The sequence below is a fragment of the Crocodylus porosus genome, unplaced genomic scaffold (assembly GCF_001723895.1).
Source record: "Crocodylus porosus isolate Cpor-Errol unplaced genomic scaffold, CroPor_comp1, whole genome shotgun sequence".
NCBI lineage: Eukaryota > Metazoa > Chordata > Crocodylia > Crocodylidae > Crocodylus > Crocodylus porosus.
In genome coordinates this window covers 19,015,571-19,037,147 of record NW_017728925.1, presented here as the reverse complement: position 1 = coordinate 19,037,147, position 21,577 = coordinate 19,015,571, and the positions used below count along the sequence as shown (strand labels likewise).

The 21,577-nt window shown below is 38.6% G+C and overlaps 1 protein-coding gene across 7 annotated transcripts in view; it reads left to right on the top strand.

The window, feature by feature from the left end:
- Positions 1–21,577, top strand: part of MAPKAP1 (mitogen-activated protein kinase associated protein 1) — a 137,907-nt gene that overhangs the window by 7,508 nt on the left and 108,822 nt on the right. For all 7 annotated transcript variants that reach the window (XM_019541049.1, XM_019541046.1, XM_019541045.1 and 4 more), the window contains 2 exons: positions 9,481–9,808; positions 16,812–16,901. In XM_019541049.1, coding sequence (XP_019396594.1) covers positions 9,550–9,808; positions 16,812–16,901 — 349 coding nt within the window. In that variant the 5' untranslated portion in view covers positions 9,481–9,549. The remainder of the gene's footprint in view (positions 1–9,480; positions 9,809–16,811; positions 16,902–21,577) is intronic.

The following is a 21,577-nucleotide window of genomic DNA, read 5'->3' as shown; positions in this document are numbered from 1 at the left end:
ATACAAAATATTGCTTTTTAAGGATGGTGTTATATAGAAAAATCACCTCTCCATTCAAATATGTATTGTACCTTCTACTGTTAAAAGTAACCCTTCAGTTCACTCGAGTAAAAATGATAGAGCAAAAAATACCTGTTTACCCAAAGTCCTATTACATGCACTCACGGTTTTACTGTCTCATAACCGTCCTTCCTCTGGATCTACAGAAAAGTGTTCATCAGTAATAGGAATGGCATATTCTTTTAGAGCATATTTTTCTGGCAGGGTCCTAATGTGTGCGTATATATTGTAAATGAATGTGGTCTTTAATCCTATTGTGAACAAATGTACCCTTTGTTTTGCTGTTTTTGATTAAATTCTAACATACGTATACTTTAATTTAAGGAAGGATAGTCTTATCTTGTACCATCAGTGTACCATGATATTATCACTTTGTGCTTTTAGAGTGCATGTTCCATAATACTTGGACAATAGCCAATATAAGAAATTCAGCATAATCATGGACGTTAAAAATTAAGCAGAGTGTTTGAACATATTTAGATCAGGCAAAAGCCAGGCAATATGCTGCTTTTGTAAACTGCTTCTATCCAAACCGTTCAGTACAATATCAGAATGAAAAATGACAACACTTTGTCATCTGTTCAAATTGATATTGCACTCTTTGCAGTGACAGCTGAAAAGGCCCACAGGTGCCATATAAAGAGGTGACCATGTTGTCATATTTCATTTAGGCATCCCTCTGCAAAGCCATAATTACCTAATTAGGTTGTTAATTAGGAGATTAGCATTTCACTATATTGATAGAATGCTCTTTGCAGGCATGAGTCGAGATACAGATTTGTCTGCCCTAATTTATAATTTCTGCATTTTTGTATACTTACTTATTTACTTAAAATCCTAATGTGGGATAACTCAGTTTAGCTGAGGAACAGCTTGTTTGCAGTCAAATGAAGCTTTGACAAGATCAGGAAAGAGGGGAGGTGTGTGTGGGAACTCCCATTCCCTCCTTTCTCCCCCCTCCACCGCATAGTAAATAAAATATTGCAGTTGGTATAATTTGCATCCTGATTAGTGTGACAACAAAAACGTAGTAGAATTCCAAACAGTCCATAAATCAGAAACACAATATTTTAGATAAAGCAGATTGCTAGGCTCTGAAATGGGCAAAAGAATGTTTTTGTTAGTTTCCAGAAGTAAGTTTTGTGCCTGTATCATAACTTCATTAATCCAGTTTTGCTTATGAAAACACACCTCTTTAAACTACTTTAAGTGGTGATTTTATTTATTTTTGCTAAATGTAAGAACCAAAGAATGCGGCAGCTTTTCTAAAATAGGCATTAATTCCTGAATGTGCTTGAGCATTTGATGAATGTTTTTTAAGTGTGTTTCTTTTTCTCCTTAATTTGTAAGCACAAGATTGTTTTGAGGGGATTTGGAGGATGTGGATTATTTGATTTTGGTCTTTTCATCAGACACACAAAAATATTGAAAGGAAAAACTGTTCCTGAACCAGTGCAAAAGTAGGCATCCGGAGCTACTGGTACCAGTCAGAAGTTCCTTGTGAAATCATTTTGGCTGATCTGATCCAGTAAAACATTGAAGTGCATTGTTACCTTCCTACTTGGTTTAAGTTCCAAGTGTGATTATTTTTATTTTAAATCTAATAGGAAGTAATTTATTATTTGCTTGAGGGGCAGAGTTAACTTAAAAATTACATTTTTGTCTGAAAAAATAGTGATCCATGGTTCCTGCAGCTTGTAGGACATAGAAAGTGAGCATAGTTTTTTTTCCTCTGTTCATTTTACTGGTATACCTGGAGAAAAACGTCTTTAAAAAGAGAGGGAGAGACGGAATCACAAACATTGGTAGAGACAAACATTGTGTTAGTCTGAAGTCAGGCAGAAGGCAATAAATAAGATTATTAATTGTCTAGATTTCTAGTTATTTTATTGAAGCTTACCATGTTGTATGGTAAGTATCATTTTAAAGGGGTGACTGTATGTCTTTATGAATATTTAGGTTTTGTTAGCTGCAGTATTAAAGCATTATATTAAAATGGAATAATTCAGTACTGTGGGAACTCAGATTAATTGCTAAACCAAATCTGTATTGCTTATGCTTAAATTTGTGGTTTTCCTAAGGCTTCTGAATAGATTAGGACAATATGGCTATTTCTTAAGCATAGTGTCCATCAAAGTCTAATCATGACCTTTTGTTATTCAGGACATGGAGATTTGCTTGATCGGGCTTTAGTTAACACAGTAACTATACAGTGAATCTTAGAAGCAGTTCTAGCCACTATGAATCCTTTCACTTAAGCTGGTGCCATCTATATGTACCCAAACCAGTCAATTTTAAGTCAGGTTTCTGCTTTTGGGGGCCTTGAGTCATGGTGTTTTAGTATTTAGGGTTGACAGTAGTACCATACCTAGACTGAGCAATGTGCATACCCTATTCTAACAAACGGCTTGAGTTTGCTGTTTACTTCTCTATACCTCACCTTTAGTTTAATTCAGGGTTGGGCAATATATGGTCCATGGGCCAGATTGACCTGACAGTTGATTTACATCTGCCTTGTGGCTGCCCCTGCAATGTCCACATGGGGCCATGCCCTGCCTGCTCCTGCCCAGAGCAGCCCACACTCCAGTCCCACCGGCACCCACTGCATGCCCACTAACAGCTCTGGTCCCGGCCAACACGCACAGCTTTCCAGATGAGTACTGCTCAGCTCCTCCTGCCTCCAGCAGCTCCTCATCCTCCTCCCATCCACCACATGCCCAGCCAGGCAAGGGAAGTTGCAGTACTACACTACTCAAAAAATATAAATCCAGACAAAAATTATTTTTTAAATAAAATTAAAATGTTATAGCAAATGTTTGAATTTTAGTGTATGAATTGTTTTTTATCTAAACTTTGTTAAAATGATATCTTCTAAAAGTTTTTGTGTATGTAGCCCTCAACAGCTCACCAAAACTCGCTAAGTGGCCCGCCAGCTGAAATAGTTGTCAACCCATCCCTCGTTTAATCCGTGGTGTGTATTACCTCACAAAATGGTAGGCTCAAGTTATCTAAGGTCATATGCAGTTCTGCTACAAAGATTAATCTATACATTTTACACAGAAATGAATATTGGTCTGACGTTGGAATAAAAAGTACAAATTCTAAATCTGTCCTATTTCCCAGAGACAGTATGTTAGCTTAACTTGGGGGCCTGCTGAAACTGCATTAATTAAGGACCTGTCAGTATTTGCATTATTATGTGAAATACTGTATAAGAGCCAAGTATTATAAACTACTTTTCATTGGCTGGTCTCAAAGTGCTTTGCAAAAGAGATGGTAATCGGTATCCCCACTTTACAGACTGGTATTTTACATCTGAGTGGTAAAATATGTATTTGTGCCTTTTGTTTTTAAATTTCTCAGCTTTACTAAAACAGTGAAACTTTTAATCCCTTTACCTTTTAAAAATGAACTGGCTAATATAGCAATTGGCAACAGATGCATTTTAGGTGGGTCAAGTTATGGTCTTGGAAAAACACCCAGTATTTTGTTTTATACAAACATATCTGTTCACTGTTATGCATATTACTTTACTATGGATATAAACTTCACTTTACAACTTGAAAACCTCCAATCATATAAATCTGGGCCAGGTCTCAGAAGGTATTGTTCCCATCCCAAGTTTTTTAATTCTGCTTTGCTCTTTCAGAACAGTTTGCAGAACAGATTTTGGCTTGTAGTAAACTCTGCCAAAAATAGTAAACATTTTCCAGATTTATTGATTTGTTTCCCCTTCTCCCGTCCAACCTCTCAAGCTTTAGATCAATATGTCACTGTATTTTTTGTATAACCTTTATGTAGTATTGAGAATACAGATTATCTCTGTGCTGATAATTATTATTCTGTCTGCTTTGAAATGGGATCTGCAGGTGTTTCGGTGCAGAGATTGAAAACTTGCCTATATTTCCTGTAGCCTCTCAAGATGTGTTTGCATTGTCGTTCTGTAACTGCTTTATCTTTATACCCTTCAATCAATAGCCGTTCTCTTTCTCCCATAACCGTATATAAGATGCACTATTTCAGTGTGGAAATAGCAACTTGTGACAATTATTCTGAATGATCGCATTATCTCTGTGTTCATATGAATAAGCTTTAATTTTAATGTAAATATGACATTAGACTCATTAGCATTTAATGTTAAGGTAATGGCAAAAGTAGATTTAATTATGGTGTAATTTTGTTTAGTAGGAATCGTTGCCTAATTATTCTTTTACCATGTTCCAGTGAAAGGGATGTCTTGCATTGCAACGGTATTTTTCGTAGGACAATTAATGATAGGATCATAGGGCTGGTAGTGACCTTAAAGGTCATCCAGACCAGCCCTCTGCCTGGAGGTAGGTTTTACTGTACCAGAACTGTTCCTGGCAGATACCTCATCCTTATAAGACTCCAGTGAAGGGGACTTCACAGTTCTCTTAGTGCTTTTCCTCCAGTGTCTAGTTGTTCTGATGCTCAGGAAGCTTTTGTTGAGCTTTAGCTTGAGCCTTCCTGCATATTAAAGCCACTGCTTCTTACCATGTCCTCATCAGCTAGGGACAACAGTTGTTTGCCATCCTCCTTACAGCAGCCTTCCAGATATTTGAAAGCTGTTACCATGTCACCCCTTAATCTTCCCTTCTCCAAATTAAGCATTCCCAGTTCCTTCAGCCTTTCCTCCTGTGACTTGCTTTCCCAACTCCTGATCATTTTTCTTGCTGTCTTTTTGGATCCCCTTCAGCCCAACCATAAATTGTACGTTGATGCTGTGTATAAAATAAATAGTTCTGCAGCACGGTCCACCAGTAGTTTCCTGTGTGTTTCACTCTGTGCCATTGGCTTCTGGTGAAGCTTTGTATTACAAAAGTATTGTTTTGCTGTATTGCATAATATTTCAGAGCGATTCAGTTGCTCTTGAATTCTTAAGAGTACAAGCCACTGCTTCAAGGCAATGAGATTAGTGAGAAATACAGTTAAGTTTTCCTAAATATTTCCATTATACAAGGTCAGTTTTTGGTTGCTTACAGCTTTTTCAGATTTTTATTACTCTGACTGAAATTTGGATCTTGAGAGGACTGAGAGTAAATTTTTCCTGAGCATCAAACATCTGACCCATCTTCAAGTATGACAATGTAAAAAATAAGTTTTTCTGCCAAAGAAAATTGTTTCTTTGCCCTTTGAACAGCACTTGAACATCAGGAGAAGGTGGTATTGTAAACTTCATATTTTATAGAGATAGTAATCCTTAGGTTGCAGATAGACCAGTGAAAACTGGATTTGATTTTGGTGAGTCGTAAGCATTTAAAAGTTGTGCACACTGGATTATGTTAAAATACTTTTCTATTTATCTCCTAAAATTCCATTGGTAATTTATGTATGTGCATATATGAAGTGAATGGAGTACACAGTGGCTCAGGACTTTGCACACATGCATGCATAACCAAGGGGAGGGAGGCTGAAAAGGTTGGAGTATTGTGGAATTTGGAGGGAATGTAATGTCTAACAGGTAGGATTCTTTCAGAAATCTGCTTTATTTCACCTAACATAGAGGCAAGACTCCAGAGAGCTCTGGGCTGAACAGTGTAGATAAATATGGAATGCAGCAAGACTTCCTGTCACTGATTGCATACACAGTGCAGCAATGGATCGTCTATTGACAGCTAGTAAAATCATGGCATGGTTGTGGAATGTCATTGTACAAATAAAAAAGAAAATCCCACCCAACAGCTACATCAAAAGAGTGCTTGGCTGCCAAGAGCACCCAGACGTCAGGAAGTGACGACATTTCAGTTGTTTCCTCAATTTCAGATATCTCTCTATGTATTTGCCTTGAGATGTGGACTTTTTGACCGTACACTCCTTTTTTTTCTAAGACTCTTGCCTCCTTCAGTGTACATTTTGGGCAGCTGAACAATGAGGTGTTGTGTAGTGACATTGTTCCAGTGTCCTGCTTTACTCCTTGTGTGCCGTATCAACACGAGGCCAATGTCTGCAGCCAGGTTGCCTCGTTCAGTTTGGAAGCCATATGATGTGGCTTTGATGTATCAGAAGAGGAAGGTTGGTATGGTAAAAGCAATGGATTGAGACCCCGAAGTCAGGAGGTGGGTTCTTATTTTTTGTTTTCCCTATCCATCTGTCTGTCTAACCACAACATGTGAGAATTGCTGATGTGAAAACATCCACAATTTTGTTGTGTTAATTACTACACCGGGAGTTGTAATAATTGCACCTGGCTCTGAGAAACATGTGAACTGAGATATGCTGGCATAGCCATCCAAGTAGATTAAGAAAGCTGTCCTGCAGTTTGTAGTAGGATTGGAGTAGCATTGTAGTCATGATGATCCAGGAAATATTCAAGTAGCAAAGGAGTTTTTGGTGATTATCTTTTATTGGACCAGCTGAAGAAGGGCACTTGTACCCATGTGACTAGTTCTGCTGGTATTGGTCGCAGTGCCCCTGTCTAAGAGCTGCTCTGGAAAGGGTTTGGGAGGTTGGACTTTGACTCTGAATGTCCTTGCCTTTGTCCTTCAACTCAGAACCATGGTTGTTCATTATTTTTGACTCTCTCAAAAGTGAAAATGATAATTATGATACAGATTACAAGTGCTAAAATATGGGGTGAACATGAGGACTTAACGTCTAAATTTGTCTATTGTCTGAATTGGAATTTTTAAGAATTTCCAGTTAGTTCATATTTTACCAAGAATAAGCTTTTAAGTTACCGTCACATAACTTCTAAGAAATAAAGAGTTTGTTTTGTTAAATTCAGGAGTTGAATAGAAGAGAGAATAATTTCTGGGGACTTTATCTATTCATATTTATGGGAAAAGTGATTGCATGCATAAAATTGTAAGGAAGCCTGGGCAATTTAGCTTGCTGACTGTTAATAGCTTGAAGTCGGGGTACAGAGTAGAAAGGTAAAAATCTCGCATCTGCTGTTACATGTTGTTAACTCCCTCAGCAGACATTAAATCATTTCAAGTACAATAATAGTGTGGGAGGTAAATTAACTAACCATTAACAATCTTATAAATACACAATTAACATGCCAACATTTATATGACACATTGATGGGGCAGCAGTAATTTTTGATTGGGAGTTTGCAGACCTTTTAGAAGCCTAAGGCAGTTGCTTATTTGAGCAAGTTCTCGCTGCCTGCAGGTGAGTGGTGCCTTTTCCAGTACCATGTGAAGTGTAAATCGTTCTATTTAAAGAATGTTTTCAGTATGCAGCCTGGAACACATTTCTTTTTAAAATATCCATCTACTGCACTTAGTTGTCTCCTGCACTCCTGAGGTCAAACCTCAATAGCCAAACTCTTACTGCTGAAGGTCTTCAGCTGGCAATTTACAGCACGGGGATATGTGCCTTTTGGTCTCTCACATCTGGAGATGCCTTTGAGGCAGGCATTTAATTCTTTATAATGGAAATAATCTGGCTGGACCCCCATAACTGAATTTAGTAAAAGTTGTGAAAACTGTTTAGATATCAGTTAGTTAAACTGGTAGTAGGAGGAGAATTATTCTTTAAGAGATGTACTTCTTTCAAATGTAGGTTGACTTTTTTTTTTTTCTCTCCTATTCTTGTTGAAATCCTTTATACTCCTTGGATTATTATTTAATATTTATATAATGCTTTGAATTTGCTTAGTACTTTACAAAACAGAAAAAGGATATGAGAGATGCAGCAGAGTACAGAAGAGCTTTTAAGAGTAAAGATAATGTAAGCTCTTGTGTTGGATTTTGATTGTCTGACTCTTGGGATAGTTTTATGTGAGGGGAGGGACTGGTGGATGAATTCCCAAAGTGCGGTGAGAGCAAGACTTCCTACAGGTTTAGATACCTGCATAACTTTGATTTTCTCACCGTTAGTGATTGGCTTGAAGTAACCATTACTTTACTTCTAATAGTTTAATACAGATATTCATGATGCCCCAATGCCAAAGCTGCCTAGTAAGTGGCCTCTAAGTTATAAAATACATTTTCTGTCTCCAAAACTTAGTGTGAAATGGTGTGTGGATTTGCTGTTCCCAAGATAAGCTTGTCTGATGCTACCGTGTATTCTGCGCTGTCACAAACTGCCAGCCAGTGGTCCAGTTGTAGTGTTTCACCTAACTTCTCTGGGGAAGTGCTTGGTTGGGGGGTAAAATCCTTTCTCTCTCAGTTTTGCCCTTGGAATTACTTTCTCTTTCTTGAAGGAGCTCTTGCAGAATACACTGATGCTTAAATGCTGTTTTAACCTCTTGAGTGCTGTAGTTGTGGTAAACATTTTTTTTTCTAGAGGTGGGTAGGACTCACCCATTTGATAAAGCACAAGAATTGGAAGTTTGGGCTTCTGGATCCTGCTTCTGATTCTGCCACTGACCTCAGGGAAAGCGCCCTGAGCCTCAGTAAAATGGTGATAACATCTCTCGGAGTTTTATAACATTAAGGGTTTGTTTGTAAAACAATTTTAGTCCTTTGAATGAAAGGTTCTAGTCAAGTACAAATGACTTGGGCACATTGGTATACAATGTATAATACTAATTGTCCCATATTCATTCATGGAGCAGCAGGTATGAATTGAGTACTGTCCTGAGCTGCAAACCTCTCTTCTTTTTAAATTTTTCCTAAAAATTGTCTTTAAAACTGTCTTCACTTTTAGATCTAATTCAATAGCACGAGGAGCTGGGGAGAATTTCCAGTTACAGAATAGTCTCTATTAGGTGAAGAGATGGAGCTCAGTGTATCGCTGGTTTAGCACAACTTCTATGCTTGCTTTTCAAGAGTAAGTCATAGAGCAGAAGATGAAAAGCTGAGTTGAAGGACTAGAGGGAGCTGAGAACTCAAGGAGAAGGGTTAAGAGGGAGGGCAAGCTTCAGATAAGCGAATGACTGAGATCAAAGGTGGTGTCAGGGAAAAGGGAGCTAAAGCCAGGCATTCAAGCGGTGGTATGTAGGGGAGGGCATAAGGATAACCGAGTGGGAGGGACAGAGATGATATTGGAGCATTCTTCTCATGGCAGCAGTGAAGGAAAATAAATACCTGGTGGCTGATGGTTCTGGCTATTACAGGGGCTGAGGGGAGGATGCAGGCTAACACTGTTAAAACCAGGGCTGAGGGAGAGGGGAGATGCTAAGTCCACAAAAGGGAAACCATCCTGAACAGAGTGGTAGCATGCATCTGTACCCTTGTTTTGTGTTAGTTATTGGCTATGGGGTGTGTTTGCTTCACTAATTTATCCTAGGCTATTGTTTTGGAAATCAAGTCTTTAATTGTCCCGCAGAACAACTGGCACTCTAAGAAGGTAACATGCAACTGGTCTTATGAAATCATCATCACATTGAAATAATTTGATGCATAAAACCAAGTTTACTAAGTTTCCACTCTGAATGTGAAAAAAAAACTTTGAGTAAGTTCTGGTCACTCCCTTTTTCTGAAAATGCTGTGTTCATTGTGTTTCCAGGTAGGCGTGTTCATGGAGCAACATGGAGAAAAGAAGATAGCATAGTAAGGTGGTGGAGTTGCGGACAGCATGGCCTTCCTGGACAACCCAACCATTATACTGGCTCATATTCGGCAGTCACATGTGACAAGTGACGACACAGGGATGTGTGAAATGGTCCTGATAGATCATGATGTCGACCTAGAGAAATTCAATCCCTCTTCAACAAATGGGGACAGTGGTTCAGAAATGCAGGGAAGCAATGGGGAGACTCAGGGTTATGTATATTCCCAATCAGTCGATATTACCTCAAGCTGGGACTTTGGGATTAGAAGACGATCAAACACAGGTAAATGATATTTAAAAAAAAAAACTGCTAGAGCTTAAATTAAAAGTTTAACCTTGTTCACGTGGACTGTTGGTAGGATTGCTAGCCATTTCATAGAATCACATAAAGTAATAATAGAAGATAGCCATGGGGGAGACTGCAAGTCCATCTCCCTGCTCCAGTAGATCAACTGTGTCTAAAAATCTGTTGGCCCTTTCCTTTTGTAACTTATGGCTGTATAAGTAGATAATTTCCATTAAAAAAGCATAACAGTTCAATTTCTTAAGTATGCAGTAATTTAATTTTAATTGGGTTTTTTTTTTTGCTTGTACCAAATAGAGCATACAAAGAAATTTTAAGTGCTCCATTTTCCTCAAAGAATTAGTTTTAAAACATTCCCTAAGGAAACCAACAAACACCAAAATTCCAGGATCAGGCCTTATGGGTCACATTAATTGGGTACACAAGTACTTTTTACGAAGCATCTTCTTAGTGGGGTATCAAACCCAATCTTTCTAGTAGCAAGGATTAAAAACAATGAAAAAACCAAGCGGAGAAAGAAAGGAGTAAGAGGGCAAGAAATCGCAGAAGAATGGAACAATTTGGGGATAGAACGGGAGAGGATTTGTACATCCTGTTGGGGCAGAGTGAGGGGGGAATCAGAAAGAAGCAAAGAAATTAGTGTAATGCGTGTTTGTTCCATATTTACTACATTTCATGCGGAAATCTTTCAATTGTTCGCTTAAGTGAAGCGAGGGAGCTGGTGGTCTGGTTGTTGCTTCTAATTAATCTTGAGTCATGCTACCCCTGAGTGTATAGAACAAGTCAGGTGTCTAAAAACTACCTGCTGAAGTAACCCATCATTTTCCTTCTCTTGGCTAAATGTCTGTAATGTTGCATGCTAGTGTTAATCTTCTTGGGGCAGGGGCATGCACTCAGGTTAGGCGGTAGAGAGCATCCTTGAATCAAGGGATTGCCAACAATGAGGACAACTGTGAGGAAAAGGAGGGTGTGCAGCAGCTGCCTGTGTGCACACCATTAGCCTGTGGCCAGAGAAAACCAACCCAGAGTAGCTTATTTCTCAATGGGATGTTCAGGATACACCCAGTGAATGCTGATAATGTGTGTCAAAGTAGGTCAGTCTCTGTATGGCCTCTTCTGGAGCTTTAGCCAACAGCTGATTTTTGTAGTGCCAAGCATATAGAACCAAGGCACAACAGGAACTGTATGTTACGGGGCTCTTAGGATTTAAGTTAAATCTTAGTTCAGCAGTCTAATTTTTGTTGGACTATTGAAGTGTATCTATTTCTTTCCTGGGGCTGCTAGGGTCTAATAGATCCACAAAATATTGGGTATATTATCAGCATTAGTTGTATAATATCAGTTATATTGTCATCTTAATATCTTGCTGTATCCTCCACCTGGAGGAAAATTAAATAGGATTCCAGCTCTCAAAACACAACAAATTAAAGATATTTGCCCTTTAAACATATATGAACACCTCAGTTTCTGTTGAGGAAGAGGAAGTATCACTCCTCCATCCTTTTGCATAAGGGAGCAGAGTTGAATGTATACGGAAAGACTGGAAGAGGAGGATTTCTTTCCTGGTTAAGAGCATACGGTTTTAAATTTTTTTTGTAGGTATTACAACACCACCTAGAGCTCAGAAATAAATCTAACTGTATTCTACCTATCTAGTGGTGTGTACAGTATTAAGTATCTCAAGATACTCTTACTAAAAGTAAAGTATTGTCCAGGGTTATGAAAAATAATTAATAGCAATGATTAAGCATAATTTAGATTTCTTGCTAAATTTGGCATGGGGTGTTTAAATATAGTTTTACATTTTGACTAAAACGTGTGGTAAGAAGTTGAAAGTATCAGTACTTTCTTTGAGAGCTATTTCGGTGTAGCTGTGGTTATGATGCAAAAAAATGTAGAAGGAAAGTTTTCTGATTTGTGGAATTGCTCCAAAGAGTGGTACTGACAGATAAGTTCACCGAGTGGGTAGTTTAAGAAAAGAAACTACATTAAATTCTTGTTTGAAATAATAATTTAACTTCCCAGTTAGTGGCAGGTTTAATATAGTGGTTAGCACAGTCTCTCCAATGAGCCAGGTTACTGCCAGTTTTTCCTTTCTTTTCATAATATTCTCTTGAATGTCCCCCTGTCTTCTCCTCTCATGTACACTGGTACCACCGTGCGGTTAATAAAATTATCAAGGCATTCATAGCTCATGATGGGAAACAATCAGAGCAGTAGGGAAGGTAAGTTCAGTCCTATTTAATCTTTTTCCATAATACAAGAACAAGGAGTAATCCTATTAAATGGCTACAATTTTAGAACTAATAAAATACTTTTTACAAAATATGCATACCCAATAATTAGCTTGTCTGAAGTATTTAGTGACAGTAAATCTTATATTCAAGGACTTTAGTGGATGTCAAAAAAGAATGAGACTTTTGTATAACTTGCTCAGTTAGCTTTGGTAGGTAAAAAAAAAAAAAAAAAAATCACAAAAAAAAAAAAAAAAAAAAAAAAGGGCGGGGGGTCATCCCATTCATGCCCTGAGGTACAAGTAACTATTAACTGCTCAGACTTCTCTCATGTAGCTTGTTCCAGAATTCTCAAAAATTCTGCTAACAGGGCCCACAGCTTCCTTGAGGGAAGCTTGACTTCATTTCCAGTGAGAGGTGGTGCCGTCTTACCTGATGTCACTTGTGATTTTGGTCCGGTGATGAAGAGTTGTCTGCTAGTTTGAACAGATCTTCTTAAAATCCTGTTAAAGAGCACCAGCCCCCTTGAAGAAGAGCTGTTGGACGACATGGCCTCCTGAGGTCCTTTCCAACCCTACTTTTCTATGATTCTTGTCTATAAAGAGTAAAGTCAAAATGGCCGTTACCTATTTAAAGAATACCTAGTGCAGAAGATTCCTAAGGGCTTTACCCATGTGGGTATACAGGCAGTCCTCAACTTACAGTGTTTATAAATTGACACCCTGTTTCAACTTTCTGACGTCAGTTTCGACTTTACAATGCTTGATCTGACGCCACAGCACACCAGTGACCAAGTTCGCCGTGTCACCCATCTCCGTGGAGAACAGCTGTCCAAACTTCCTTGGACACTTTCTTTAAAAAAGACAAGGCTCTGGAAGAACTTGCGAAAGATAAGACTCCGGAAGGACCTGTAGCCAAGACTCTGGAGAAGACTCCAGCCAAGAACCCTTCCAAAAATCCAACCAAGAGCCCTTCAAAAAGTCCAGCAAGGTCACCTCAAAGAAGTCTTTCCAAATAATATGATTGCTATGTACAATACAGTACGGTCGCAACTTACGCATATTTAACTTACACAAATTCAGCTTTCCGTGCTTGGCTGCTGGGGCTGGCTGCCGGGTGCCAGCCAGGGCATGGCGCGTAGTGTGGCGCCGCGTGGTATTGCCTGCACTCGCCAGCATGGCTGGGGGGCTCATGCTCAGCTGGCTGCGCTGGCGGGACGGGGTGGCAGAGGACAAGAGGGGCAAGAAGTGCGTGCTGTTGCACAGCTGTTGCACTGCATGCACGGGCTGTGCGGCGCCACACCCACCTGCTCCGGGCCCGGCAGCAGCTGCTCAGCCCTGAAGCCCAGTGATTTCAGCTATACATGATTTCAACTATAAGCACTGACTTTGGAACGTAACCCCCGCGTAAGTTGCGATTGTACTGTATAAATACATTAATGTAGCTATATTACTCGTCTATAATTGATTGAGTACATCATTCTGGGTTTTTTGGGATGAAAATAGGGTATCGGGCCTTGGTTCAGGAACCAATCCCCCATTTATAACATTGTTTCCTATGGGAAATTGGTTCCGAGTTGCAACGTTTCGACTTAAGACACAGTTTCCAGGAACCAATTGTCATAAGTCTGAGGACTGCTTGTATAGAAGAGTCTGTGTTATGTTATGCATTGAGATTTAAAATCATTTGCCTCTAGGCACTAACACTGTCTTAAAAAGGCCTTTGTTTTAAGTCTTATGCTAATTGATTTATTTTTAAATGTTCAGAAAATACGTTCTATACTCATCGAGTAAATTCTGTCATTTTGAGGAAGATGAACAGTATTCTGCATACACAGAACACTTCAGTGGCTGGATATTTCCTTTGAATGTAAAACTCAGTCTAACTATGAAACTGCAACCAGTGCTTAGCTATTGTTATATGGTTATTTTTTGTTAGCTACTTAATTTCATGGCTGATTGTTTGAGCGTTCATTCTTTGTCCTGAAGAACAGGAGATTTGGTTTGTTTGTTGACACGTAGCTGAGATGCTTTGTGTTAGAGTATAGTAGGTGGAGTAGTCCTGTCTTCTAGCAGATAATGGCAGACATTTTCTTCGGGTAGAATCTCATTTTTATTCTCTATTATTTTCATATCCAGCTATATGCTTTTAAAAGGTTTTTTTTTTTTATAAGTAAACTTTCATTTACCATCCTTTGTTTTGGATGGAGCTGAATTCAAATGGTTTAATCAAAATCCATTTCATTACACAGCCTTTAGTACCTCCTTACCTGTGCATTGCTGCTGTCTCACAAGCTGTGGAAACAGGCTCTTTCCTGTGGCAGGAGGGACTCAACACTTGTTATAGGCAACAGAAACATTGGCTGTTGAGTACTTCTTCTCTCTGCTTATATGTTTTAGAGTAGGTTTGATTTCAGGTTTTAAACCTTGAGAGTTATTCAAGGGTTGTAAAGTAGAAAGTGGTCCTTACCAGCCCCTCCTTCCTCTCACTGACCCCTTTCCCTGCCCCCAAAATCCTAAAAAAATCCTGGAGGTGGTGAGAAAAGTTTATTACAGTTGGTAAAGGGCTTTAACAGTTTCTTCTACCCAAAACTCAGGGCTAAGAACAAAGGCTCATCAAATTCTTAATATTTAATGGAAAGAGACTACATATGGTCAACGAAATTTTTGACACTGAAAGCTTTCAAACTAATACGTTTGTGAGAATGAACCTTAAATAATTCAAACTTCTAATAGATACTGATAATTCCATCTAATTTAGAGTTGCTATAGTACAATTATGTAATGAATGATAATTTGGAACCAACTTTATGTAGGAAAAGGAATTTGTTGAGATGGAATAACTGCACCTCTCTCCATTTGTTTGGTGAAGTGGACATTAACCCTTCCCTGTACAAAACCAGATTTCTCTAGCTGGATTTGTAGGAAGCCTAGAAAGATTAGGGAAGAGGAATACAGGCACACCCTAGCTGAGTGTGAAGGCTTTGGGGCATGGTGCAGAACCCCCTTCCTTCGTGTACGAGCAGCTCTGCACTTCTCACACAGGACCTTGTAGGCCCGCAAAAATGCACTTGGCTTTGGGAGGGTCCTCTGTACTTGGCGGAATATGGCCACTTCTTTTTTATTCAGCACCACAGCCCATCATATCCAGTTGGCAATGGATAAAGAAGTGCTACTCTTTCTTTGTTCTTCCATCCCTTTCCCTGGTTACAGCGAAAGATGAAGACAAAAACATTTCAAAAATTGAAAAGTTATTGTAAATGCTGACATATTTACTAATAAGGGGTGTTGTGCTGCAGATGAGGCAGTTTGAGAGGGATGCTTTTTATAGTGGTACAAATCAAACATGTTTTTGGAAGGTAAATTTTAACTATGACTTGACTAACAATTTAGAGGGATATGGCTGCATCCTTTAAAATATAATTTTCACAACAGAATAGCATTTAATGCTGTACATTTTGCAGTTATGAGTGGAAATGTTCCCACTTCTTTCTTACACTTTGGCCAAGATCCACAAAAGCATCGAGGCCCCTAAATATCGTTGTGGATCTTGTTTTTAAGGCATTACCTCTAGTACTGGCAAATTTTTTTCATCAGTGATTTGGCTGAGAATTCTGCTACTTAGAACACTAGCAGTTGGGAGCCAAATGTGTTTTACTAAGTACAAAGAGGTGAAGGTCTGGAATATATTTATCAAAGTTTGGGGGGGATTTTTTTACTAGTAAAATTGCACAGAAATTAAAATTATGCTTTAAAATTGTCAGAATAATTTAGTATTTTAAAATCTCCTCTAAGGGCCCATTTTAGTTAATGAATGATCTCAATACATCAAAATAGTTAATATATCCAGCAGATTGTTTCCTTGAATGACCAAAAGCATTAGTTCTACTTGCCAGTCTAATCTGCTTTCTTGTTGGCACTGGATGCATTACTGCATCAGTAATTTCTGGTGGTCATTTTCTTGGGGTAGCTTCTACCAGGTTATTTACTTGACAGTTCATCTTCCGAGATAAATGTAGTGTTAAAAATAAGTGAATTTAAGGTATCAGAGGGGCCCCTAGTGTCTCAGCTTTTTGATATTTTAACTATTTGAGGCTTATTGTTAATCCCTGTTTTGGAGATTAAGTCAAAATATGTAAAGAAATATTCTTTTAAAGATTTAACTAATGTTGTGAAGATACAAATCATTTATTTTACTACCTATAAACTGTTTCAGCACACTGAAGAAAAAGCTATGCTAATTTATATAGCTTTGACATTTTATAATTTTCATGATTTTTAGATAAAGGATTTTATATTTAAAACTTTAATAGTCTAGTCTGAGTTCATTTATCTTTAATTTTTGAAACGGGTAGAGTAATTCATAACAGTAATTTTATTCCTGTAATGTAATATTCACTTCAGTTCATTTGTGCATTAAAATTCCTTTAAGACCGTTATTAATGATTTATATAATGAAATGTCATATTAATCACAGAAGTTTTCACATTTTATTATTCTCTTCCATGTTAATACTATCTTTATGATCTCTATTAATGTTTTATATCCTCTAATTTCAATTATAAATCAAGAACATTTTCATGTTTTTGTTGGTATTTGCTTTTCAGGGGTGCCACCTTTAAAATTTTATGACTTTTCCCCCTACATATGCAGTATAAAACATCTTTATTCATATAAAGGTAGTTAATTATGTCTTTGTTTATAGTAAACTTCATTGACAAACTTATAGTTATAATATTTCTTTTCAAGCTCAGAGACTAGAACGACTACGAAAAGAGAGACAAAACCAGATAAAATGCAAAAATGTTCAGTGGAAAGACAGAAATACTTCTTATTCAGGTAAAAAATATATTTTACTTTTAATGTCATCTTTATGTTTGATATTAGTTTGCAAAATATTCAGTTTGTAATTTTCACTTGCACTTCCAAGGCATAGGGGAAATACCAGTTCATAATTATGACTTCCTTCCATCCCTCCCCCGTTGTGTGTTCCCCATAGATATTTGGCTACCGTCCCCTCGACGCCATTCCTTTTTCAGCTCTAACTAACACACAATGATTTAAATTGACAAAGAGAAAATAAAGAAATTGCTTAAAAGCTACTGTCCTTGGTAGGATTTAATAAATTACAATTTTTTAGAATATCTCAGAATAAATATTGCTTGTTAATACAGTGGTTGCAGACTTGGTAGCTTATAATATTATTGTTTATCTTACATTTTTAAGGCTCTTTTTAGCTTGATAAATCAACACTGAGGACAATGAAATATGCTTGGGATTTTTTTCAGGGAGCTTGTTTAATTAATCTAACAACTGGTGAGGTTTGACCCTGCATGCTATATAGGTAGGCATACTAAAAACATCTCCATCCAGAATGGAAGACCCCTCTGTTTAAGCAAGTGAGAGAATATATTTCAAATAAGCTTGATGTTATGGATGAGTGTATGTATAATTAATTTTTTTAAAGGTTGCATTTTCAGATTGTAAAAATAATTCTGTTATTTTTCTGGGTAAGGAGGAATTTAAAAAGACACTATTAAAATAGAAAAATGCTATTAAAAATAGCTGACCTTTGCCTTCAGGGAGCTCTAGGCTTTTGGGGGCTTTTAAGCAGTTTTCTATCTTGCCTTCACTTGATTGAATCATTATCAAAAGATGGAAAGATGGTTCTTGTTCGCAATATAACCTATACAGATAGGATCTCAAGGAATTTTAGAATTAACTTAATCCAGAAATCCTTATTTTTGAAACCAGTGTAACTGTTGTCTCCCCTGCAAATGCCTATACCAAATACCTCTTTTTTTTTTAATAATTTAGTTTCCCATACTGATATTCTTTGTAATTTAAATGACAATACATGAAATAAAAATTTCATCCCAATTCTCTTATTTCTTAGCTCAAGCTAGTATCTGTTCGTGTTGTATTTGACACACTCTCTCAAAGGCTTGCATGGTCTGTCATGCCTACTTCTTTCAAAATTTGTGTACATCTTAATGAGGTCTCTATGTAATCTATTCTCTGCCTAAGTCCCTGTATCTTTTTGGGTGCCCTTTGCAGAACCTCTTCCAGGTCTCTAATATCTTTTTTATGAGAATGAACAGAGCTGCTCACAGGATTTCAGACATGGTTGCACTAATCCCCAATAGAGTTTCCAGAATGTTTGATACCTCTACTAATGCATCCTCAAATGGTTTGCCTTTTTACTCCTGTTAAGCACTGTGGTGAAGGTTTTAAGGTTTAATCCACCATAACCTCCAACTCCTTTTGCTCAATGTTTTGACTACTCAGGGTATAGTCCTCTCCTTGTTTGTTATCCCTTACTATATTGCTTGTTGTGTCTTTGAACTGAAGTACATTTAAATCTAGTTTTTATTCAAGCTATTTGTATTTTCTTCTAGTTATCCCCACCAACCCATGACATGGGGTGCCTGCTTTGTGGAGCTTTGGTGCCAGACTGGGCTTGTTAGCCAGTGGCAGAGGGAGATACAGCTTCCCCTGAGAAACTCTTAGTTTTCTGTTTACTTCTCCAGCTGCAAAACACGAACAGGCCAACCAGTTCTTCCTTGCTTTCAAGTAAATTTAAATTAGAAAAAAAAAAAGAGAGAAATCCTTAAAATTGCTGAGCTCTTGGCACCTGCTTTTATTAGAACAAGTGTTTGTGCTTCTCCCCAAAGTCACAGGGACTCTTTGGCCCCTGCTCACCCTCATGGAGAGCAGCATGGTAGAGCAGAGCCAAAGAAGGAGGGAACAATCCTCTTAACCTCTATCCAAGGAGGATCAGGAAGTTGCAAGAAAAAAGGGTTTCAAGGGTATTTGAGCCCCAATAGTTGCCTCAACAGTAAGCACTAGTGGAAAAAAAGAGCTTCACTATCTCCTTCATCTTACTAAAACTGATTCAGGGCTTTTCTCTAGGAGTCAGTCCAAGGGGCCCAAAATGAGAGCTGACTGGACTCTGTGAGGATAAGCTTCTCAGTATAAGTTCTTGGCATGAAGTCTGGGAGTAAATGTGAGTGTAGGATGCCCCTTCTTATTCTCGCAGGGGACAGCAAATCCATGGAGAAAAGATGGGTCTGGAGTGTGCTTCCTTCCCTTTACCCGTGAATATGTACGTGCCCACAAAGGGAGCTCACCTCTGTAGGAAGGAAGGAAAGCATTGCAAGTCAGAGCTGGAGACACAAATAGTGAGAGACATTTTAAACTACTATCATAGAGGAGAGAGTGTTTATGTTGGAGCTCTGCAGGTGCTTTAGAAGCCTGGTAGGTATGTATCACTCCTTTTGCCCCTTGGGAAAAGGTTACCAGGCAGTTAATTTTGTGCTGAGTGGGGGCAAGGGTTAGTTAACACTTTCAGTAGAGCCCTTGCAGTGGAGTAAAGGCAGGCACTGTCACCCACACCTTTTTTTGAAACTGAAATATTTGATGAAGGAAGTCAGTCTCTCCAGGGAAGGACGCATTTGTGAGCTGTTCTCTCTATCTTCTGGGATTGGTGGTCTCCTGAGTGGGCGTTCTTATTGAGCCTGTGCTCACATGAGGCAGGTACAGAGTTTCCTCTTACTGTACCTCTGGCAGAGGTTGCTCCCATCAGGTCACTGAGTCTGAGCAGATCCAGGGTAAAATGACTCTTATGCCCATCTCTGTTGGTATTGGCATGCCAGCATAGTTACTGTGACAGAGACCTCCCAGGGTAGACAGGGTCTGGGTGTCTGAAACTTGAGGAGTGCACTTTACATGCAAATGAAGTGGGATGCAGAACTCAGCAAAGATTAACTCCAGACTCCATAGAGCTCGAGAAATTGTCCTTCCAACATTGTCACATCCCTAAGAGAAATCTGCACAGTTCTTAAAGTATATATTCATCATGTAGCTCAATTTCAAAAGAAAAATGTTGTGTTTCTACTTTACCAGCTCATGTCAAAGGGAAAGAAGGGTTCAAAATGATCTGTTTCCAGGTAGCTGTCTCAGAAGCATACAGATCTAAAAGCAAAATTCTATCTTTTAAAAACCAAATCAGACTCCATCAGAGGTGTGGCAGTTCAGGGGCAGAAAGATTATATACCTCATGCAGAGAAATCTGCCAAGTAACCACCTGTATCCTCATATCTCTTCTGGATTCTATAAATTGCAAATCCATTTATCATCTAAGGTTGTCAGAAAATAGGTGCTACTTACCGGTCTATCTTAGTATGTCTTGGAAGTTATCCTCTTCTGTCTTGGTATATAATCATAAATACTCCCCTCCCTGAGTGGACATTTTGCTTTGGAAATCATGGACAGATGGAGTGGAAATATTTATTTGTGACTTACCTGCAAATGTCCTTTCTTGGGATCTACAGATCAAACCTCCCTGAATGGGCTGTCAGTTGGGAGAAGATACTGACTGGATCATTAGGTGGTACCCCATGTATATTATTCACTGAAGGCCTTGCTCTTCAGGAGAATCGTTCTATTTAGTGTTAATATTACATTTGCTATAAGTAAAGACTGGTTAGAGAATCCCTAAGCTATGGAGTCATCTCAATTGGTGGTTTCTCTGATGTGTCCCTTCCTCATCTGATACTGGTTCCAGATTTGGTCTGCCTCTGAGCCTGCATAGAGCAGAGATATCATGGATCTGTGGACCCTAGTGCACCGAGAAAAGAAATATTCAAGTAGGGCATAGATATATTTTCCTGTTATTGCCCCTCTTGTATTTCGCTCCCCGTTCTGCAGCTTTTGGCTCTGGGTGACGTACTTTACCTCCATGCATTTTCCTTAGCCCATGGTCACAGAATATGAATTGATCAGAAATAGACTGTGAAGCAGCTCTTTTGAAAGACAAAATTAACTTTCTCTCCTGAACTCTGTTTCTTTCTCAAACAGCTTGTTGTAATAACCTGTTTCTAAAACAGGCTGCTTTTAAAACCTGCATGATTTTTAATTCTTTTGAATTGTTGGGTTCAATCAAATTTGAACCTGTCACATGGCTAGATGCCCCCAATGGTTCTTTTCTGGAGAGGACCTACCATTTTTAATATGCTGGTAAGACTGACAGTGATAACATACTGTCACTGGCACTTGTGAAAAAAATTGAGCTAATTGGTATATAGCATGTATACCCTGAAACCTGTCTTGAGAGACCAACAAATCATTGCCTTTGCAAGAGATAATTGGAAGCAGGTAGAATTCCCAGTCTGCTCCAGAGTGCCCCATGGGTAAAGACATCCAAACCTCTCTTTTATGGTATCTTTACATAGCAAAAGCATAACAAAGTACAAGCCCCTGCCCCAGCTTCATTGGGATGGTCCTTGGGATTCCAACGGGGGCTTCCAACATCCCATCCTCTAATTGCTTGCGTCTTGGGAAGGACAGGCAGATGTGGGGATAGCTTGGAAGTGAGTAGGGAAGGAAGGCCAGGGAGGATCGCCATCACAGCCCATCATCTGGGCTTTGGATCTTTGAAAACTCCTGGCGCTCTGGTGTAGTGCCCGAAGACTGGAAGAAGGCCAATGTGGTGCCGATCTTCAAAAAAGGGAGGA